A 23,215-nucleotide genomic window follows, 5' to 3' on the forward strand; every position below is an offset into this window, starting at 1 on the left:
TTTAATATATGGTCAACATTTTTAAAATGCATCTTTAAAACTTCTTTAATGCATGGTCAACATTTTTTCTATACACATTAAACATTTTTCAAATACAAGTTTCATATTTTTTTTCAATATGCATGGTCAGCATTTTTACAATGCACATTTGATATTTTTCGAAGACAAGTTTCACATTTTTTGAATACATGATCAATATTTTTTCTATACACATTTAACATTTGAGTGCAATTTTAACATTTTTTGGTTTGCGAGAAAAAGGACATCCGGACCGGTCCACGGACTGATGGCTTACCGCATTGGATGGAAAAATGGGTCCGAATAGCACGGTCTAGACGGATGCTGGTGGTTGTCAGTGTTGGAGATGCCCTTAGTAGTTGCACTTTGTGCTGAGTTCCACCCAGCTTGCATTGGTGTACTGGATGAGTAACTGCTGTAATATTTGGTTCATCCAGTGGCATCCAGTAACTGCTGTAATATTTGCTTCATCCAGTTGATAGTATAATGTGATGGATCCAAACAATTTCATCTGTTTTAGCAGCCAATCCAATGTGTCGGGCTTTTAAGTTAAAACCAGCGAAATTGAAACTTCCCCATTGATAACACCCTCTTTCAATTCCATCATCTTTTGTGTTGTCCATTGTATCAGCAGGGTGGCATTCGACATGGCTCTTGCTTTGCTTCACTTCTAGGTTGCATCATCTTTTGTGTATTTGGCTATCTTATCTCCTGGGTTGCAGCATCGCAGGATTTAGGTTTGCAACATGGCCGTGTAATCTAGGGTCAAGAGCACTGCACGTTTGCGCCAGGGAAGCCTAAGGCGACTTTCGCTGCCCCAAATCAATAATGTATAGATAGATCGTACATAAAGATGGTTCAATAAAAGTTCAAATACTAACCAAGCAAAACATGGCCTACTTGACTGAAGTTTCGACACACATGGCATACATGTTTGCTTCAGAAATGTAGCTTCGTCGTTCACTTCGGCGATTTGAAGCAAAACATTGCCAAGAGTACAAACAGCGCATGTCAATCGATGACTGAGACATGTCAAAAGAACACTAGTGCCTCCTCCAAAAGCTGACAGCTAGCAACTCAAAAGAACTAGTTACTTGTAAAACCCAACCCTACACGGGAGCGGTATGTACACAGGCGCGTCATCACTTCACATGGTGCTTACTGTGGCTTGAGGGTCACACACACCGTGGCTGTGGGGTTTGTGCCGGTGTCTCCAAGCAACACCTTTGGCACAAGGAACAGGAAGCAGTCTTTAGGAAACCCATCACGCAGATTAGTGCTACTCGTTAGGAACTCCGTAGTCTGGGAGTAGCTTGGTTCGCCGCACGACAATGCCATCCTGCACTTGAACCTGGATCCACTAATGTGAGGCTCAACGCAGCAAACTGAGATGACACCGCCGAGGGACTCCATTGTCATGTTGACCAGGAAGAGGTGCCCGTCATTACCCATCAAGACAGTTGGTCCCCGGACTCCCAGCAACGTCTTGGTCCTGTACGTTTTGCCGTACCTAAGATCCTTTTCCCCATGGCACCAATCGTGCTCAACTAAGAAATGCTCCAGGAGCACTTTGGTTGGTCCACTGAAGCTGCAGCCAGTTTCAGGGCAGAAACATGGCGCATGTTGACAACCTTTCTCATGCTCTTCTTTCTGGTAGTAGGCTATCCTTGCTGTGCATCCGTGACTACTGTTGGAGCAAGCAAGTTTGATAGATTCAACCATCTTTCGACCATGTGGCAGCGATTGTAGACTGTGGGAAGGGAGCAGAGGCAACACTTGTCTCGGAGCTTGTCACGGCAAGACGAACATATGGTATGTCCCACGGTGCACTGAGGATCAAAAACAACAAAACATTACATATGGGTCAGTAAATGTGCTAATAACTTTAGCTGAATAAAATACAGCTAAATGAATAAACATCATATGAATAAACATCATAGAATAACCATGATACAACTAAAATAGAATAAAAATAGAAGTATGTCATTGCTTGAATCAGTACAATATAGTTTTCCCTAATTTGTGGCTTCTCCACAGCAATGATACACAATCGTTATGACTGCCTAATTTGCATAAGGTACGCAGAAATCTATCTATTACTCCCTCCGTCCCATAATATAAGTGCGTTATTGGCACTACATTGGTGTAAAAAACGCTCTTATATTATGGAACAGAGGAAGTATATTATTAAAACGATAGAAAATGAACGGCTAAGATGTAACAGTTGAAAAAGAGCTCGAAAGAAAGGTTGTGATTTACTAGAAGAACGATAGTGATTTCATAGAAAAAAACAAATAGACCATGACTTAGAGTCCAAGGCTTACACGCCTATGTACCTCTTAATTAAAAAATACGGCTATGAATTAGAGTATATTAAAACTCAGTCTCTTTGCATGCGGCATTATATGGTAGAGAACAAAGTCTTTTTTACTTGGAGAACTGGAACACACTATTTTTTTTTTAAAATGGACCATGAAGAAAAGGATAAAGGCCAAAACATCTAAATAACTTCATCATTAAAAATAATAAATTTTATTATTTCTATCATTTTAATAATGAAATAGATGACATCACTCTGTTGTCATTGGTTAGTACTTTGGCGGGCTCATTCGCTTCTTAGCAAAATGGTATCTACTGGATACAATTAATTCGTATTACGTAAGAAAATATACGCATGTTTCATCATTAAAAATAAAAAATCATGTGTATCTTTACTTCACAAATTCTGTAAATAGCTAAACTTAAAAAATCACATTGATTACCATTTCACTAGGACAAAGATGAATTGAGATATGTTTCACCGTTTAAAATAAGAAAATATTCTGTCTATATGTGTACTTCACAAAATTGTCAGTCTCTGGCGTATTTCATGATGGCTGCTCGCCCGGAATGGAAAAATGGTAACTTTGGAAGAATAAAAATGTCCAATGCATGCATGCATTATATCGGGTTTGTAAAAGTAATAGAAATATCAATTCCAATGCACAACAAGCACGAGCGATGTATCATATGAAAGGAGTAAAACGTTTTTGTTGTGCAAATAGTTAATGTTGAAATTAACAAATAGATGTCGAGTATGTATTATATAGTTGTTTAACTTGCGCTATATAATATATGTGATAGCAAAATAATATGGGTATAATCACAGAGAATAATCTATGATGTGAGAATACACACACAAACACACACGCGCGCGCGCGCACACACACACACACACAGAGAGAGAGAGAGAGAGAATGTTTCTGCAAATTTAGATAGCATATACCAATAATCGTATTTCAAACTGAAAATACCAGCACAATGTACAAAAAAAGAGTGATTGATGGCATGGGTCATGGCTGTACGAAAATAACTTAAGATTTATGCACAAGGCATGGATAAAATCATACAACCAATTGATGGAAACATGAATAATATGGGACGACGAGGTGAAGTAAAAAGAGGGAAAACTCAAAATTAGTACAGTTGGTCTATGGTTCTGCATGAGTCTTTTCCACCTCAAGAGCACCCAACTTGCATTGCCACACACCAGAATCCTCATGAACAACTTAGCAACAGAAATATTTGTAACAAAATCCAAACTTATGATGTTGTCGATGGACATTTTGGTGCCGATGTAACAGCCAATTAAGAACAGTGGTTGACTATGAGCAAATAGCTAAGAGAGGAATTAGTACAAATACACCAAAACATAGTAAATCTAGCCGCGCAAATGCGCGGGTCACCTTGCTAGTTCCCTAATATTGTATCACTTTCCTCAAACATAATAGGATAGGCAGCGTACATTGGTTAGAACATCTTTAAACGTTTCTCAGACTGTACACATATTCAACTTTGAATCAAATCTACCTCATTAGATGGCAAATAAGCTTTTCTAGTACTGTTACAATTGCTCATCCTCATTGAATCTTTTGACGGACTTGTAAAAGCTGGAGAATATAGCATAGCGTTCTCTCTCTGTGTGTGGGAGGCATTGGGCCTAATGTGTGCATCTGATTTCGTTCTAATTCTCCATACGTTACCAAGAAACGGGAAATCAGCATCGTCCTCGTCCACGAGGAGCTGGTAGGGTTTGAGTAGTAGCATCAGCAGAGATCAAACACAGGGGATATTACCTGGAAGATGGGAGGGCGCAGGGGGAGGAAGCAGACGGGACACTCGAGGATGTCGAGGTCCATGGTGACGTCGGTGGCGACCTTCCTCCTCTTGCCGACGCCACCCTCCTCCGACTCCTTCCCATTCGTTTCCTGCTGCTGCTGCGCTCCCATCCCTTCTTCCCGGTGGGCGGCGCGACCAGAGTCAAGCCGCCTCTCCTGTCTCTCCCTCCAGCTCCTCTCTTTATCTCTGCCCCGTCTCTCCCACTTCCAGCAGCTACTAGTAGGAGTACTCATTCGTTCTCCATACACACACAAAAGTATCTAGAGTAAAAAAAACGCTTTCATTTAAAATAAAACCTCGTCAAGTCTAAGTCAAGCCTGCCTGGCATGGCTTTCTTTCGTGTGCACACAGAAAATCTCTTTGGGAGCACCTCCAACGCGTGGATCCATATCGGCCTGCCCGCTTTTTGTCTATTTGGTGTTTGAAATGACGTGTTTGCTTTTTTTCGTGTTTGGGTTGGCGGTGCTCAACACACGACCGCATTTTCATTCGACCGGTGGCCTATTTTTTGCTCTTTTGCCTACATATTAAAAAATTGCCGTAAGTTCACATGATTTAATCAAATTTAAATATCTCATAGTTTCACAATCAAACAATATCTCGTAGTTTACAAGCCCATTTTTTTAATTGTCACAAATACATTGAAAAGAAAAAATAGTTGATACATCTATTGGTTGCCAACGTAAGCCCACATATGCTCAACCAAATCATCTTGCAGTTGATGTAAATTTTATTATTTCTGGTGTCCGTTGTATCGCCATGATTGAAGATGAATAGATCAAAAGTTTTCTTGGAAAAAAAGGAATGTGAGTTTCCCAATAACGCATTTAATGATAAAATTCGATGAACTGTATAAACGTTGCCGCTCCTCCATGTTCAAGCCCTTGGTCATATATTTCATCCGGATACTCTTCCTCTATGATCATGTTGTGCATGATCACACAAGCAGTCATCACTTCTCATTACTTCTTGGTGCTTCAAGTTCTAGCTAGAAGGATACTGAATGATGCCCCATCGGGATTGAAGAAACACTAAAGGCACGCTCCACATCCTCCCTAGCATTCTCTTGTGCTTGGACAATTTTTTTCCCCTTCTCTCCTACAGGGTTGGGGATTGTCTTCAGAAGAGTCATTACAAGAAAGTCGTTAATCTCTGACAGTCAAGGTCTATCACAGATGTGCCAAAAAATGTCAAGGATGGCTGCACGTGACAGTCCTGAAATCCGACATGTATATCGCGTCATAATTTGCCAACCCGCACATCCTTGACGGATTTTGGTTTCCGCCATGGACCATGACGGTCTATTTCCGTCACCTATCTAACTCTAGGCTCGTTCAGCCCGCCCAAGGCCCGGTCCTCTCTGACGGACTATTCCGTCACTGATTTACATGACATGTAGCAAGACGAGTCCCATGTGGCATCTTCGTCGATCTGACGTGGTGCCAACGTGGGGCTGACGTGGCTCCAGCGTGGGCCTAACGTGCCATCATGTAAGCCCATGTAGCATTTGGCCCAATATAGTCTGGCCCATTTATTTTAGTATGGCCAGGCCTATGAGCCCATTTTACCGCAGCCGGTTGACCCGTTCGTTTTGGGCCGGCCCATAATCATTTACTCTCTCCTTGGCCATCTCTACTTGTTCAATATGCACATCAGCCCATTAAAATTACGCGCACTTGTGTTTTTTCTTTATCCGGAGAGTGTGTTTCAAGGCCCACTTCATTCGGCCCATTAGTGTTTACTCTACCCAACCCGACCCTTCTCACCTTAAAAAAGGCCCTTCTTTGTGTTTTTGGGCAAAATGTGTTCCAAGCCTATTGAGCTTACATCTCCAGATCCATCACAAATACAGAAAAGAGGCACAACATCACAAAAAGCACAAGTAACATTGAGCTTACATCTCCACATCCACAAACCATGGAGCAGCAAAATGCAACCAGTTTGCATCCAATAGTGTGCAATTTGCACAACAAAAGCATTACAAAATAAGAAGGTAGGTTCTAGTAGTATATCACATTCACATAGCTTCCATGCATCAAGTAGAGAAAAACGGTTGATCTTGGACAAACACCTTACCCTTGAGCTGATTTTGATGGCAATTGACTTAGCAAAAACTCTAGTTTTGCACCCATCTCAGCTTGCTTCTTCTAGTTCTCCTCATCTCTCTTCCTGTGCTCCTCGTCTTGCATGGTCCTTGCTTCTTCAGACTCCTTCAACTGCTTGGTCAAGGTGTTAACAAGCGCCCGAAGCTCGACATTGCCCCTCTTTGCCAATTCTGCTTGACAATTGCTATCGCTTGATCTCAGATGGACATGCTGGATCCCCACATGCTGAAGAAACCTTAGCTTCTTAGTGTGCTTAGCAAGCACTTCAGTTACAGCCTCGGTCACATAGTTCGATTCATGACCATCATCTGTAGGCTGAGAGGCCTTGTTTTCCATCTCAGTCTAGCAAATGCAAGCAACAAACATGGTGATAAGACGACTTAAGCACAAATAGAGAAGACAACAAACATGGTTATAATACGGCAAGCAACAAACATGGTTACAAGCTGCAATGCTTTCACATTTTTGAGGCGGTGGCAGTAGACATCCATCTCGGCCTTGGTCAAGGAACGATGCAGGGACCGGTGTAGATCTGCAAGAGCCGCAAATAGAGTGGCTAGATCCGACCAGAGTCGCCTACCTCACGCAAAAAATTGCCCGCGCCTTTGACTCGGGTTGTCGCAATCGCGGGCTTGGAGGTGCCGGGACCAACACTCAACGCCGGCCAAGAGGAGCAAGAGCCGAAGGTGACATCCCGGAGCTTCAAGAGCCCCACCGAGCAGCTTGGACAAGTGTGGATCGCGACGAACCGCCGCCATCAGGCACGAAGTTGGAGGAGCCCTGGTGGCCACCAGGAAGGGCGCATAGCTAGAGATTCCGCCCCGATCCATCCAGGCCCGGTGAAGGGCCAAATGGATGGCCAACTCCTCGTTCGACTCCATGTTGATGGCATCCCAATCATTGGGGTTAGCTTTAAAGGAGGAGCCGTTGCCTGATCCTGCCATGGTGGCGACAGAAGGTGGCGAGGAGAGATGATGGGGAAGAGAGAGGATGGAAAGTAGAGTGGTTGAGTGCGCGAGGCTAGGATTTGGTTTGAGATGGGATAGGGTGAGTTTTATGCGTCATGACTATATCTCGCATTTAGCGAGGCAATACGATATCTCGTTGAAGCGTTATCGGGCTGGCCCAATCACGAATGGTTAAAAAAATACAATAGAAAAGGAGAGAGCTGCAGGGATCAAACCATGCTCTACGAGGAGATCACCCGCGCTGCTAGCCACTACGCTCACGTCTAGTTTGTGATAATTAGTCAGGGCGAGACGTACTTGATGCGAATGGAGGCGGTTTTCCCACATGTTTTCTGTTTTTTTCTCTCTTTTCTCTTTTTGTTTGTCACGGGGTTTTCTTTTTCTTTTTTCCGGTTTTACTAGTTTGTCTCTTTTCTTTCTTTTTTTCATTGTTTTTATTTAGTTTTCTTTATTTCTTTCTTGGTTTTCACTGGGTTTTTCTTTTTTCCCTTTGTCTTCATTTTTTATTTTTGTTTGTTTCTTTCTTTCTCATTTTTAAACAATTTTCTTTGTTTACTCTCGGGTTTCATTATTTTCATATACACATTTTTTGTATACATCTAATACTTTTTCTTACACACATTTAACATTTTTAAATACTAAATTAACTTTTTTAATACATGGTCAACATTTTTATACATATTTAATACTTTTATTTTTCAAATGCTTTATTAACATATTTCAAATACCATAATAAATTTTTTAATACATGAATAATTTTTTATACACATTTAACATTTTTCAAATACAAGTTTAACATTTTTAATACATGGTCAACGTTTTTCAAATACAACTTTAATACTTTTTTAATACATGATCAACTTTTTTCTATACACCTTTAACATTTATCAAATACAAGTTTAACATTTTTAATACATGGTCAACATTTTTCAAATACAATTTTAAGACTTTTTTAATACATGATCAACTTTTTTTCTACACACCTTTAACATTTTTTAAATACAAGTTTCAATTTTTTTAATATACATGGTCAACATTTATACTATGCGCATTTAACAGTTTTCAAATACACGTTTCACATTTTTTTGAATATACATGGTCAACATTTTTACTATGCACATTTAACATTTTTCAAATATAAGTTTCAATTTTTTGAATATATGAACAACATTTTTTCTATACATATTTAATATTTTAGAATAAAATTTATTTAATTTATGTTCAACATTTTTTCTATACACATTTAACATTTTTAAAATACAAGTTAAACTATTTTAAATACGTGGTCAACATTTTTATACACATTTAACATTTTTATATGTTTGATTAACATTTTATAAATACGTGATCCACTTTTTTCACACATTGTATATTTTTTGTATACATGGTCAATATTTTTTCTATACACATTTAACATTTTCCAAATGCATGATTAATAATTTTCAAACATTATGTTAAGTATATTTTTGTAATATATATGTTTATACTTTTCGGAAGTGTAAAAAAAGTAAAAAAAAGGAAAACAAAACAAAAAATGAAATAAAAACAGGAAAAAAATCCCGAATGCTGTGTCCTCCAGCGCATATAGCCCGGCTCATCTAAGCTGCCTTGATGCGAGGGTTTCCCTGGGTCTCGCTTAAAGCAAGACAAGGGGACGCTCAGGTTTATGTGGGTTAGGATGGGTTAACATGGACCGATCTATTGGAAGCCGTGCCCATATCGCATCTGGCCCGGCCCATTTGAAGCTGCCTTGATGCGAGGGTTTTTTAAGGTCCCGCTTAAAGCGAGACAAGGGGATGCTTAGATTTATGTGGGTTAGGGTGGACCAATGTGGATCGATCTGATATGAAAGCCATGCCCACATAACATACGAGGGATGCTGAATAAGCTAGACAAATGGACTTGGTATAGGGGTCTGGTTTGATGTTTTTTTCTCAAACTATTTGCCCCAACATGTAAAGAAAAGCGGATAGTCCGATTGAAGATGCTTTTACTTCTTGCTATCCCTATCATACCTCACACGGCTCATTCCTCCCCATGAATTTGTCTCGGCCTTAACTAAGCCAAATTTGCCATCATTCGATGCATAGATTTCACATTTAACATGTGTAATTCATTTACTGTGTTGGTTTTTTGATCTTCTTTCTGAAGTCCGGTCAAAATATGTTTTGAACTCGTCAAAACATGGCAAGATTTCTTGAATCTTCAAACTTGGATAAATCCCATCTGAATCTCAAACACAAATGAAAATGGAAACTTGATGAAATATGGTTTAGTCGCCTCATCTTTGACATATTAAGCCCAAACTTTAAACCCTAGAGGAGCAAAAATCTGTCCCCGACCCAAAATCCCCCAAAACCCTTCTCCCTCTTGCCGCCGCCATGAAGCGGAAGCAGAGCGCCGCCGCCGCCGCCGCCGAAGTCGACGCCGACGAGCCCTCCCAGGCCCCGCTGCCCCTCGACGACTACTCGGGCGACGTCTGCGCCGCCCTCACCGCGCGCTACGGCCGCTCCGCCTCCGCGCAGCACCGCCACCTCCTCGCCACCGCCGCCGCCATCGGCTCCATCCTCACCGACGACGGGCGCCCCCTCACCGCCGAGTCCTACCTCCCCGCCGTCGTCTCCGCGCTCCGGGCCGCCGGCCCCTCTGACCCCGCCGCCGCCGCCGCCCTCGCGTCCCTCCTCGTCATCCTCATCCCCCACATCTCCTCCCTGCCGCCGGCCTCCGCCTCCGAGCCTGCCTCCTCGCTCGCCGCCTTCCTCGCCTCCCCTGACGCCTCCAAGCTCCCCACCGGCACGGTGCGCTCGGTGGTCAAGTCGCTCGGCCAGCTGGCCCTCCATCTCGACGCCGCAGCCGATTGGGGCGCTGTCGCCGCGCCTCTGGAGGCTCTCCTCGCTGCCTCTGTGGATCAGCGGGCCAAGGTGAGGAAGCCAGGATTGGAGTTCCTGTTGCTGATATAGAAATCACACTCATGTGCATGCCATTTCTCGCTTTGCTAGGTACGAAGATGCGCGCAGGAGAGCGTGGAGAAGCTATTTTCTTACTTGGAGCGTTCCGGTTGTGCGAAGAAAGCTAGCAGTTCTGCAATCGACTTGTTTGAGAAACACATTTTGTCGGTGAGAAGTCTTGCCAAGTTGGATTCAGACGCTTCCGAGGCTAAGGAGACGGAGGCAGTTCATATGCTAGGCGCGGTGGCAGTTTTAATTCCATATCTATCTAAGAAGGCAAGGAAGACGGTTTTCTCGGGTGCTTATCGGCTATTGAGACCCCGTTTTAGCCCACTAACAAGGCATGTCCTCAGGCTTATGGAGACCTTGTTGGAGCATCTTAAGGCTGAGAATATTGAGTCGGAGTTGGAGAAGCTCATCTCCTTAGTGTTGGCTTACCTGCCTTACGATGAGAAGAAGCCTGATGATACCATCACCGCAGCATTACAGCTGATGAGAAATTGTTTAGGGAAACTGGTTGGTTGCCCAAAATTGTGGACAAAGGTTCTTCCGTCTGCATTCGAGGCAGCTTCAGGTTTGCATCTTCTTGCTTTTCATGCGTCAGGATTTGATGCAGTGAGCTTCTTATAAATATCCATATGGCTAGTTAAAAGAATCATGACTCTACAGTTGACATACCTAGGTGTTCGTTGAACAAGTAGTCCTCAACGATGTTTTGTCCAGTGTTATGTTTCATGGGTGCATTAGGGGGCAAACTTATCTCTTTGCTCAGTTATGAAAGTTAGCACTTGCCATCTTGTTTTTTGGGTTGCCTTTGAGAGCTCATCTGTTCAAAGTTTGCACGCAGTCCTTATGTAAGGTGTATGACCTGTGAGAACATATTTATGGGGATTTTTGTAAATCATGTTGATTAGCATCTTTGACCTTTTCAACACTTATGCATTGGTGATAGATGTATCTGGGTTTATCTTATGTCACATATGTATTGTAATACTTACCAACGTAACTTATTTGTCATGCTTCTCAACTTGGCAGGATATCTAATTCTGGACAGTAAATGTTCTGAAGATGTAGCGGAACTGTTAATACAGTGCATCTATTCTCATGTCGACCAAAGTATTTTTGTGACTAAGGAATCAGGGTGTGATGCTGAAGATTCGATCGATGGGGCTGCCATCAAATCAATCTGTTTGTCTATCAATAAAAAACTTAGAAAGTGTGCTTCTCCTCCTCAAAATGTGTTAAAAATTGTCTTGGCTATGTTTCTCAAACTCGGTACGTCTTCAGTTATTTCAACAAGAACATCTCTCCTGCCTTAATAATTGGATCATATAAGTAATCATTTGAGAGAATCTTTTAAATTCTAAGTAGTAGTTACCCTGACTCTATAAGGTTTGTTTTCTTTAACATGGTTTACCCCTACATAGAACAGCACATGCCTTTAATATTATCTCTTGCATATATATTGGATTTTTTTTGTCATTTTGAGTACAAATAAGCACACATGGTGCTACAATAGGTAATCAAATGCAATGCTAAAGTAGTTAGTATTTACTCCTGCAAGGCTGCAATTACCTAGCAAACTGTTCAGACATATGGAAGGTTGACAAAACTCTCCGAGCACCTTTTATCCTGCCATATTTTTTCATGCATTGTGTACCCTTTCCGCATAACTGTTCTTCCATTTTGTCATAATATAACTGTTATGTTGATATTACCCTGCTTTACACATCACCACTTTAGATTCATCAACTCTTTGGTATTTGTTAATTCGTCTGCAGGGGAGAGTTCTTATGTCTTTATGAAAGATATCCTACTAACTTTGTCACGGCTTGGTTCGAAAATACACAAAGAACCACACCTGAAGAATGTAAGTCCATTTCTAGATTATTATCACGTCCAAAAAAGGGAATATCTTAGTTTTGTATGTACATCACCTCTTGTGACCCTAAAATGTTATCGCATGTCTTCTCCTTTTTCTTGTTTTTCTGCAGATTTTATTTTTTTTCCCTAAACATGTAAATTTCACATGATAGGATAATACTGTGTTGATGTTATAAATTTGTTCCTGATTTTTTTATCACCATTCCCGGCACCAATTCGTCGTTGGTATCACAATTTCACTAAAGAGCGCTATCACTGGATATGTTCTCCTTGAGTTCCTTGTAGTGCAAAATGTAAATAACAGGACATAATGTTTTAGTGTATAGTCAATATTTAATCCACACATATTTTCACTTCACATTTTTAACCTTCCATTTAGCTTAGCTTTTCTATTGTCACATTCGCAGGTTGAGGAGTGCATTGGGGCAGCAATAGTTGCTATGGGGCCAGATAAAATTCATTCTCTACTTCCACTATCTTTTGAGGAGGCTTGGTTTACATGCTCAAATATGTGGATTGTACCCATTTTAAACAAGTATGTTTATGGGGCCTCACTACAACACTTTTTAGAGTACATTGTACCACTAGCAAAATCTTTGCGAGAGGCTTCAAGCAGGGGTAAAGACAATCAATTCAATAGGTGCTAAATTCATATGTTAGTCTGTTATACAACTTCATGATTTTTTCTTTTATTCTTTCAGCCAAAAAAGCACGGAAATGTAAGGAATTGCAAGGTTGGAGTGATCAATTGTGGAATTTGCTTCCTGCCTTCTGCCGCTATCCGTCTGATGTATATCAGAATTTTGGTTCCTTGTCCAAACTGCTGCTAGAGATGCTGAAGTCTGATCGGTGTCTCTACAAACCCGCTAGTAAAGGCCTGCAGGTTTAGTTCTATACACTGCGATTTTCTTATATTTAATCTTATAGACTCGTATACTACAAAACTGCTTCATTTCTTCTCTCAAACAATTTATCTATTGTTCGCCAGCAACTTATAGATGGAACTAGAAGATTAAGCAGCAGTGATGAAGACGTAGAAGTCCCTGCAGAAGTTTCAGCCTTGTTCTCCTCAAAGACTAGTAACTTAAGCTGTGTAAGCTTACAACGGTGCTCTAAAAAAGATGCTCGTAAAAGCATGAAAGTCTTGGCATCACATTCTGTGGATCTTCTTTGCACTTTTGCAGATGATTTCCTTGAATCATCAGAAAAGCGTGCTCATTTAAAGGTGCATCACTTACTCAGTTGTTTATTTTACCAGATGATTCTCTTGATAATTTTTTTATTTCTCCAAACTACTTGACTCAGTTGCATACGCACATTTTGAAACAGCATCTCATGCTTGTGGACAAACATTTATGATTCGATTAATCCGTGCATGTTAGATGCATGGATCATGGATGCCTGTTAAAGATGTTAGATTTAGGAAACATTTTGTCATTGAAAAGAGAGGCCATTAGAGGCATGTATGCTCGTTCAGTTTGAAATTTGAAACCATAGGCTGAGCTTTAAGTTTCATGCAGATGCAAGACTAAGTGCATTGTGAATGGGGGAGAAAAGAGGACCTTTTGGGGTCCTGTTTGCCTATCCTTACGGATCCTTAATTAAGTGGCCGCATGACTATGTATTAACTAAACAGTCGCATGACTATGAAGTGTGAATTGCTTTACAACATGTAATGTAAAACTCATGCATGGAGTTTTGTTTCTGCTTAAATGAATAGTTTTCTTGTACTTAATGGTTGTTCTATTTTTTTTTCCTGTGTATGCCGTGCACATGATTTAAACCTTGTTGTTGAAAGACTAAGTGCAGACTTGTGTAAGGTGGTTCTCACACATGTTAGTCTCAAATCTCTGTAGGACAACAGTATGCCTCCAGCTCTCCTACCCTGAAAGTTTTTGCCGCACTATGCATTTTTGGCAAGATCTGTAGCTACTTGTAAGCGTATACCTTTGTTTGAAAACAAGCATTTATGGGCCACTGCTTTTCTTCAGCGTGGTTGAACAATTCCTGTGTTACTTCGCAATGGTTATCAACACTCCTTTTCAGACCATACATTCTGTGATATTTATCGGGCTATCTTTGTCATTTTACAGGATGCGCTGAGATCCCTGGCTCAAATTTCTGGCAGCGCAAACATCTGTAACCTTTTTCTTTCACTACTTAAAAAATGTGGTTTGGAAGATACTCCATCGACACCAGAGAATCTAGAATGTGAAGCAAATGAGGTAGATGGAAAAGGCGAAGAGAATACTGATTCAACAGTGGAGATAAATAATAAGAGGTTTGCTATTTATCCTTAGTTCCTTACCCATCTATAAGGTCTGATCTTTTTAGTCTAGGTTAAGCATTCTGTAGAAAAAACACAAAGTAAGTGAAAACCAAAATATCAGGTTCTCAGCAGTGTCAGAACTTTCTACCATGTAAATAGGTACCTACAAGCCATAATTTTATAAGGAAATCAATGTTGTTAATCTGTAACCTACCAGGGCGATCCTCCCATCCAGTTAAAAAATATTATGACGCCGTTCTCCAAAAAAAGAAAAAACTCATGGAACAATCATGACATCGAAACTCGGATTTTTTTTGGGTGTTTTACCACATAGTATATAGGAAGTTTCTTATGTGATTATATGCATCATCATGTATTCATGTGTGGTTACTATGTGGTAGCCAACACATAAATGCATCCCATCCGGAAGCTTGTTGTGCATGATATATGATTATGATTTTGCTTGTGCAGGTCACTTCTGATGGAACTCATTTCAACACTAGCTGAAGCTGCTGATGAGGATGTTCTTGATTTGTTTTTTGGATTCATCAAATCTTCTTTACTGGTATCCTTGCTAATCTCTGCTCTTATTATGCCCCAATGTCCAACTGTTAGTAGGGAGGTCATTGTTCATATTACCAATCTTTTCTCCTCAGGATAGCAGCAAGTCATGTGAGAGCAAAGCTCTCTTCGCATTAAGCACAATTTTGAAGGTCAGCATGAGTTCATCATATGCAACTTTCAGATTTGAGATGTATTTGTTCGCCTTTAACCCCTTCCTTTACTTTCAGGAACACCATGAATATTCGTTAGCCCAGTTGGATGAAATAATGATGCTTCTTCATGGAATAAAGCCAGATTCTAACAATGCAGTTTTAGAAGGTCAATTAGTATGCTACAAGTATCTGTTGGTTCACATGATTAAGGTATGGCTGTTGCACTTATAAAAAAATGCAACTACAAATCTTTGAGCAGTGAGCACCATAAGAGCACAAATACTTGTTAATTAGAGGTGCACCCTTCATCTATTAATGTTCCATTGCACATAATAACACAACGTCTTAGTTTTGCAAAGTGGATATTATTGACCTTGGTTCACAGCGGGACAAATTGTCTAGGATAAAAGGCCGAAACACTGAGAATAAGGCAAATATAGCGGCAGGGTTCATCTCTGACGTATAAGAGAGGCTCTGAGACCGACCTTTTGTAATCTACAAGGCTTCCTTGTCCATCTTCGCCACGTTCACCTATCCTGCTGCCACTACTACTAGTTGTATCTTCTGTAATACTAGTCATACCCAAGTAGCTAGCAGGCTAACTCATCCAATGGCCATAACATTGGATGCACCTTCTACCAAGAGAGCATCAAACATTGGCATGATGTTCTTTGACTGCAGTACTGCATGCATGTTTTCTTGTGTTACTTTAGTCTAGTTCTATGCTTCATCCATCCTGCTTGCTGAATCATGTGCCATGGTTTTTACTTAACTTCTACCATTCTGAAGGTTAATGAAGAGAGCACAAGCAAGAAGGCATTCTTGATTCTAAATGAGTTGATACTTGCATTGAAGGTGTGTTACCCTACCCTCATATTTTGATCAATTATCAGTTGTGTATTAGGTTGCTAACATCATGTCATACATATGACATCACCATTTATACAAGGATAAATTTATACCGACTAAAAGCAAGGCCATGAAAAAGCTCACGTGATAAGATTCTTTCTTCATCTTCTGCCATTGACTGCTTTGGTTCATTCCCACTGTTTTCTTTCAAATGCAGTCTAAGAAGGAAAGTAGAAGACTAGCATACGATGTACTCCTGGCTATTAGTACTATCTTGAGGAATTCTGAATTGAATAACGGAGATTCAGATCTTCAACGGCTATTCACAATGGTTAGCTAACGAACTTCTTCTCTGCTCTTGAGATATTTTTCCTATGTTTCTTTGATGCACAGAAGTATGGTGCCACCATGTTTGAGGAGACAATTATTTCTTGTTTCCTGTTCCTAACCACTGTAGCTTAAATGTTTGTTTCGCCTTTCATGAAAGAAATCTAGCAACCTGTTCTCTCCATTTATACCAATAATGATAGTATTATGAATTACTGCACCCATTAAGTCCTTTCATAGATTATAAATTTACTGATGCTTTGTGCATGAAGTCTATGCAAGAACAATTCTTGTGGAAAATGTTAAACTAAGTTGTAGTTTTGCAGCATTGATACCTGAAAGCATACAGTCTATAAGATATCTAGTCTGTTTTTGAGCAGAGCAATCTTGTTACTCTGAGAACATCGCGATGATGTTGGACCATTGCCGTGATGTTTTGTAAATGGTTAACCTGCATACCCAAGTAGAGATCTATCATACCTATATGGTTTCTTAGATTCAGTAGTTATTTTATGAAAGTCTGCTTTATGTAAAGTTGTAAGTAAGCAATATAGTTCCACATGGCAGGAGCATTAGTCTGTTCTCATATGCAGGATTTCCATTGTTGAAACATTGAAAAACATCAATTTCGTTAACTTTCAGGTGATGGGATATCTTTCTAGTCCGTCTCCTCACATAGTGAGCGGAGCAATAGCTGCATTATCATTGCTTATATACACTGACGCTGACTTCTGCGTGGAAGTTCCAAATTTGATACCATCAGTCCTAGTTCTGCTGCAAAATAAAGCTATTGAAGTAATTAAGGTGGGTTCTGTGTCTTCTGTCTTCCCTGTTGGTTGTTTTCAGTTTTCTTGTCATCTAAGAGTCTGATTTGTTTTATTATATAAAAATCTAGGCATCTCTGGGGTTTGTTAAGGTGTTGGTAACATCTTTGCAATCAGAAAAACTGTTGGGTTTGCAAGCAGATATCATGACTGGCATATTACCAATGTCATCTGTTACAAAGCACCATTTCAAAGGGAAGGTTAGTTGGTGCAATTGTTCCATGGTTCACTTTCCATCCATTTGTATGTTCTGTATGGTGCACTTAACAAGATGTGTTTTGATATTTTTATGCAGGTTATACTAATAGTGGAAATATTGATCAGAAAATGTGGATTTGATGCTATTGACTTAGTTACACCTGAAAAGTACAAGGAGTTTGTTAGAAGTGTTGAAGAGGTGAGATTCCCTTAACTAGTTTTTTTTTTCTTAATTTTGGTTTAGAAGAGTGATCTATACGTTTTCTAAATTTACCACTAAGCCTGTAATGGTTTTGGCCAAGCTACATTCAGCCTGTGATTGATCCATATCCACCAATTTTGGGTTAATTTATCAAATGTAAATGTTTAGTGAGAATTAATTCCCTCATAATCTTCATAAGTTCATCATATAACTCACACTAGTTATTCAGTACAAAGGTGCCGAGCTCTTGTTTGAATTGTTACTTTTCCCCCCTCGTATAAAACGGTTACTCGAGCCCTTGATAAAAACGTTAATTTTGCAGGGCCGCAAGGGGAATAATAATAATCCAGCAGATGGTGCACAGTCCGAGGCAAAAGATCCCGAGCATCATGCTCCAAAGAGGTAAAGCCACCTCCAGCCCCTCCTTTCTCGTCTTCACAACCCGTTGCTTACACCATTTGGCGTGTGTGTACAGAGGAAAATGGGCCGATTCTAATGCGGAGCCTTTGCAAGACGAAGTGTCAACCGGAAAGAAGGAATTCTTCGTCAAAGGGGCAGGGAAGCCTCACTTCCGGGGCGGTAGAGGTAGAGGCAGAGGCCAGCAGCACGGCAGAGCATCAGGCGACAGAGGTAGTTTCAGATCCAGATCCGAAGCGCAATCAGGAGACGGCCAGAGCAGCAGAGGCAGGCCACGGGGTCGCGGCGGGTTCAACAGGACGCGAGGCCGCGGCGGTGGGATGGGGCCGTCCAGCCACTCCCCTAGATTCAAGAAGCCCAGAACCGCGGCGGCATCGTGAGAGATGAGATGAAGCCGCTCGCCATCATCCTGAAGGCCATGGATTCTTTGCCTCCGGTGCTAAAAGAGTTTCTCAGACCTGCCAGACACCCCATGGGGCAGTGTTCGGGCCAAGCTCCATGGGGGCCGAGGTTTCTGAGCCCCGTTTCCAAGACCCGTGCAAAGTTAGGCAGAGTAGATTGACAGCGCCGCTTTGTGCGGTGAAATTTTTTGCCTGGTGTAAACTTGTGTAACGAGCTGTAGGATTTGAACGCCAAACACTATTGCTTGCTTCCTCGTGTTTTTTTTTTTGCGTTGGAAAGGGGATGCTCCAGCTGCTTATGCTTGGAAGAATCGCTGAGATATTTTGGGGCTGGTTGTTTTGTTCATTGGCTCGCCTTCCGAAGAAATCCGCGTTTGCTCTTCAGTTTCATAAAAATCCGAGGGTGCATTGGTCGGTTTTTTGGCGGGTGGCGACCGGCGTCACCACCGTGACAGTGCTTTCCATCCTAGAAGGGGAGATGAAGGGGTGACAAATCTGCTCTGACAAACGCCTTTTCTTTTTGGTCTCACGTGCTGCGTATTTTTTGCCTAATCAAGAAACCCCCCCAGACCGGGAAGGAAATATCGGATACCGCCGCGCAGGGAGGCCGAGGGCTCGCTTCAAGTGCCCGCGCGGGCTCGCGGCCCATGAACCTACCTCGCGCCCGGCCCTTCTCTTCTCCCCCCCCCCCCCTCTCTCTATCTCTCTCGTCTCCGAGCCAGATTCCGGCGACCCTAGCAGCAGCGGCGGCGGCGTCTCCGTGTCCGGCGGGCGGCCATGGCGGTGGCGGCGCCGGGGCAGCTGAACCTCGACGAGTTCCCCTCCTGGGGCTCCCGCGGCGTCGACTGCTTCGAGAAGCTCGAGCAGATCGGCGAGGGCACCTACGGGTCCGTACCTCCTACCCTACCCCTCTCTCCCCTCTCGCTACCAATTCGCTCGTCGCCGGATCTGGAGCCTGACCCCTCTCTCTCCCCGTCGCCAGGCAGGTGTACATGGCCAAGGAGACGGAGACAAACGAGATCGTCGCCCTCAAGAAGATCCGCATGGACAACGAGCGCGAGGGCGTAAGATTTCTCTTCCCCTCCTCTTTCTTCTCCCCTCCGATGGTGGTGCCAGCTCCGGCGCGTGTATTTGTGCCTGACGCTTTTGGTTCCGTTGCAGTTCCCCATCACGGCGATACGCGAGATCAAGATCCTCAAGAAGCTGCACCACCAGAACGTCATCCAGCTCAAGGAGATCGTCACCTCCCCAGGTACTTTGCGCTGAATCAACCCCAAACTCATCCCCTCAATTGAACCATATATATGTGTGTAGTCTATTCTCTCAACTGACGGAGGAATTCGCAGGCCCGGATCGAGACGAGCAAGGGAAGCCAAGTACGGCCCGATTCCACCATTCTCGCTTGCAATTCTAGCGCCTCCTTTGGCTTTGCTTTGCTTTGCTTGGGGGTGGGTGCTGCTTATGCTTCTAGCTGTAAGGTTGTGACGCCTGTCTGACACCTTGTCGTGTTGTTGTTGCACAAAATAGTCGACGGTAACAAGTATAAGGGGAGCATCTACATGGTCTTCGAGTACATGGACCACGACCTCACCGGGCTCGCCGACAGGCCCGGGATGCGCTTCACCGTGCCGCAGATCAAGGTAGAACCACCACCTGTTCTTGTGGCTTCTCTATTTTTCCCTTCGATGCAAATGAGGTTTTAATATTTGTTTGTGGATTGATCTCGTCTTGTGTGTCGCGATCTTGTCTTGGTCCAGTGCTACATGAAGCAGCTGCTCACAGGCCTGCACTACTGCCACGTCAATCAGGTGCTGCATCGAGATATCAAAGGTATCATATATATTTGAGAGAATTCCTTATTTAACACTGTCTTAAATTTTAGTTCCCTATTTGACACTGTAAAAAAATTTCTTCCCTATCTAACATCGAGTCTAAAATTTATGCCCTTTATGACACTTTCATCCATTTTTCCATCTAACGCTGTTAAATTGCACATAAAAAGACACTTACGCCCCTCATGTGGTATGTAACCAAAATTTTAGTAATATTGAAGAAAAAAAAAGACATGACCAGCTCGCCTGACCCTGCAGCCGTTCCCGCGGCTACATAGCTGACTAGCATGCAACACCAGTCCCATAACACACGCACACAAAGGGACTTACCAACCAGGCTCTGGTAAAAGTAAAGACCATATATTCAGAAGCATCAAAAACTGTAACTGATGCCAATACATATTGCTTTCTCGACTCAGTAAAACGACGCCTATATTCTATATCCATTTCTGTTCCTCGACGCAAGATAGGTAGTAGTATCAAGCAGATGAAAAGACAGACTTTGGTGTAACAAATTAAGTGTGTGTAGAATTATCTTCTGAAGATATTCAGACTGTTGGCGCCGCCCAGCATTATGTTCATGTTTGAAGCCCTTGCTGTTCCTTGGATAGGAGATGGATTCTCCTCCGACGAACGGTAATGGCGCGTTGCTGCCACCGTGCCGTGCCATGGCCCCGTTGGCTGCCGTGTAGACCAACCAGCCGGTATAGGGCACAACGTAGGTGACCCTGCTGGCCCCCGTGCGCCGTCCCGGCTGCCAAACCCGCAGCTCCCAGCCGTCGCGTGCCTGCCGTGCCACAGCTCCTACTCACGCCGCAGCGACTTGTGGACCATCGGGGGATGTATTCGGGGAGCTTAGCGACTTGTCAAATATTACTGGAGGGGCAAAGGTGTCTTTTTACGTGCAATTTAACAGTGTTATACACAAAAATGGACGGAAGTGTTATAAAGGGCATAAAATTTAGACTTAGTGTTAGACAGGAAAGAAAAAATTTCTTGGTGTCAAATAGGGAAATGAAATTTAAAATAGTGTTAAATAAGGAATTCTTTCTATATATTTTGACATCACAACCGGAGTTTTTCGTAAAGTTTGCGAGGTACCTTGTTGGCTGTTGCTGAGATAATATGTTGATGCTTCCTTGCAGGTTCGAACCTTTTGATAGACAATGAGGGTAACCTCAAGCTTGCTGATTTTGGGCTTGCGAGGTCATTCTCCAGTGACCACAATGGCAACCTGACTAACCGTGTCATCACATTATGGTATAGGTATGGCACTAGAACTTCTGCCCACATAGTCGTCGTCACGATTGCATTCGTTTATGCATGCCTCGTTTGTTGCCTTTTATTTTACTACTCATTGTTTTTGTTGGATTTTTTGTGCAGACCTCCAGAATTGCTTCTTGGAAGCACAAGGTATGGTCCAGCTGTTGACATGTGGTCTGTGGGCTGTATTTTTGCCGAGCTTCTTAATGGAAAGCCAATCCTGCCAGGAAAGAATGAGGTATACTTTTATGAGTTATGAGGCTTTCAGCCATCAAGTGTATAATCTAAGCATTTGATGTGATTTAAGCCCCCTTTTTACACTTGAGTTATAGCTATAGCCGTTTGTAATTTTAATCTTATATATATGGCATTACTGCAGCCGGAGCAGCTGACCAAAATTTTCGAGCTTTGTGGCACCCCTGACGAGTTAATCTGGCCTGGTGTCACTAAGATGCCATGGTACAACAACTTCAAGCCTCCCCGAGTATTGAAGAGAAAAGTTAAAGATGCCTTTAAACAGTGGGTGCTATGCTTGGCATTGTTATGTTGTGTAGCTTTGTATTATGTCGCTGGTGCTCACATTTTTATGCGTTGCAGTTTTGACCGGCATGCTCTGGACCTGTTGGAGAGGATGTTAACTTTAGATCCATCTCAGGTATAAAATGACAAATTTGGCAAGTTTGGCAATCAGATGCTTATTTCCTTTTCTTTCTTTGGGCCTGTGTATGATAAAAGTTTATCAAATTTGGCAAGTTTTGCAATCAAATGCTTAATTCCTTTTCTTTCTTTTGGCCTGTGTATGATAAAAGTTTATCATTCTTTGCTTTTCACTCAACAAATTCACTCTTAAATTGTTTAGAGGATACCAGCGAAGGAGGCACTTGATGCAGAGTATTTCTGGACTGATCCCTTGCCATGTGATCCGAAAAGGTACGTTCTGATCACTGTTTTTATTATACTGCCAAGTAATTTCCTTTCTAATAACTTCGTGAGCTAAGTTATGTCATGACCATTAAATGTCTGATGATACAGTTTGCCGTCATATGAAGCATCACACGAATTCCAGACTAAGAAAAAACGTCAGCAGCAGAGGCAAGCAGAGGAAGCTGCAAAGCGCCAAAAAATAAATCATCCTCCCCCACATTCTCGCTTGCCTCCGATCCAGCATCCAGGCCAATCGCACCAGATCAGGCCTGGCCATGCGCCACCTGTGGCAGGTGGCCCGAGCCACTATGCAAAACCTCGAGGACCTGGAGGGCCTAACAGGTACCCGCAAGGTGGAAACCAAGGCGCAGGCTATAATAACCCGAACCGCGGAGGGCAGGGCAGCGGCTACGGGAGCGCCCCGTATCCTCAGCAAGGCAGAGGACCTCCTCCGTTCCCTGCAGCAAGTGGTCCACGTGGTAGTGCTGGCAGTGGATATGGAGTCGGCGGGCCAAATTACCCACCAGGTGGTCCGCCATATGGCACGTCTGGTCCAGGTCGAGGAGGCCCGAACTATCCTCAAGGCGGTTCTCGCAATCAGCAGCAGTATGGTAGCTGGCAATAATATTTGTCATATCATGTCGTGATGACACGCCCCTCCAGTTGGAGTATTTTTTATTTGTAGAATATTTGCTGTTCAAATTCTGCTTTATGTGATTGTTGCGCAACAGCTCTTAAGGTACGCCCTTTATGATTCAAGCTGTATTTTATCAATGTATAAACTGAGATTGTAGCACAACAGGCTATTGAATTGCGTCGTTTATGATTCAACTTGTATGTTATGAATACACGAAATGTATAATCACCTTATGATTCAAGCTGTATGTTATGAATGTATGACCATTAATGAGA

The 23,215-nt window shown here is 42.3% G+C and overlaps 2 protein-coding genes and 1 pseudogene across 2 annotated transcripts; 2 read left to right on the forward strand and 1 right to left on the reverse strand.

Moving 5' to 3' along the window:
* Positions 1-1,143: 1,143 nt before the first annotated feature.
* On the reverse strand, positions 1,144-4,372 carry LOC125547332 (putative E3 ubiquitin-protein ligase SINA-like 6; annotated as a pseudogene).
* A 5,188-nt stretch (positions 4,373-9,560) lies between these two features.
* On the forward strand, positions 9,561-18,630 carry LOC125546249 (ARM repeat superfamily protein). Its single transcript, XM_048710463.2, has 18 exons — positions 9,561-10,170; positions 10,249-10,771; positions 11,233-11,472; positions 11,979-12,067; positions 12,489-12,699; positions 12,783-12,964; positions 13,070-13,306; positions 14,175-14,362; positions 14,822-14,915; positions 15,007-15,063; positions 15,142-15,276; positions 15,856-15,921; positions 16,133-16,246; positions 16,885-17,046; positions 17,138-17,266; positions 17,362-17,463; positions 17,789-17,868; positions 17,942-18,630. The coding sequence occupies exons 1-18, from the start codon at positions 9,631-9,633 to the stop codon at positions 18,261-18,263; spliced, it is 3,471 nt and encodes a 1,156-aa protein (XP_048566420.2). The 5' UTR covers positions 9,561-9,630; the 3' UTR covers positions 18,264-18,630.
* A 232-nt stretch (positions 18,631-18,862) lies between these two features.
* Positions 18,863-23,181, forward strand: LOC125529468 (cyclin-dependent kinase C-2). Its single transcript, XM_048693878.2, has 12 exons — positions 18,863-19,171; positions 19,267-19,348; positions 19,446-19,536; positions 19,631-19,660; positions 19,812-19,924; positions 20,042-20,114; positions 21,262-21,382; positions 21,500-21,617; positions 21,759-21,898; positions 21,977-22,034; positions 22,239-22,309; positions 22,412-23,181. The coding sequence occupies exons 1-12, from the start codon at positions 19,062-19,064 to the stop codon at positions 22,926-22,928; spliced, it is 1,524 nt and encodes a 507-aa protein (XP_048549835.2). The 5' UTR covers positions 18,863-19,061; the 3' UTR covers positions 22,929-23,181.
* Positions 23,182-23,215: the final 34 nt, after the last annotated feature.

The sequence above is a fragment of the Triticum urartu genome, chromosome 3A (genome assembly GCF_056163025.1).
Source record: "Triticum urartu cultivar PI428250 chromosome 3A, HENAU_Tu73, whole genome shotgun sequence".
Lineage (NCBI taxonomy): Eukaryota > Viridiplantae > Streptophyta > Magnoliopsida > Poales > Poaceae > Triticum > Triticum urartu.

What these genes read in the sequence shown, in the direction of transcription:
- LOC125529468 (XM_048693878.2), top strand. Translation starts at nt 19,062, where the DNA reads ATGGCGGTGGCGGCGCCGGGGCAGCTGAACCTCGACGAGTTCCCCTCC. An exon ending in AGACGAGCAAGGGAAGCCAA is followed by an intron (nt 19,661 to 19,811) that starts GTACGGCCCGAT and finishes TGCACAAAATAG; the next exon opens with TCGACGGTAACAAGTATAAG. An exon ending in GTTAAAGATGCCTTTAAACA is followed by an intron (nt 21,899 to 21,976) that starts GTGGGTGCTATG and finishes TATGCGTTGCAG; the next exon opens with TTTTGACCGGCATGCTCTGG.
- LOC125546249 (XM_048710463.2), top strand. Translation starts at nt 9,631, where the DNA reads ATGAAGCGGAAGCAGAGCGCCGCCGCCGCCGCCGCCGAAGTCGACGCC. An exon ending in GTGGAGATAAATAATAAGAG is followed by an intron (nt 14,363 to 14,821) that starts GTTTGCTATTTA and finishes TTGCTTGTGCAG; the next exon opens with GTCACTTCTGATGGAACTCA. An exon ending in TTGTTAGAAGTGTTGAAGAG is followed by an intron (nt 17,464 to 17,788) that starts GTGAGATTCCCT and finishes TTAATTTTGCAG; the next exon opens with GGCCGCAAGGGGAATAATAA.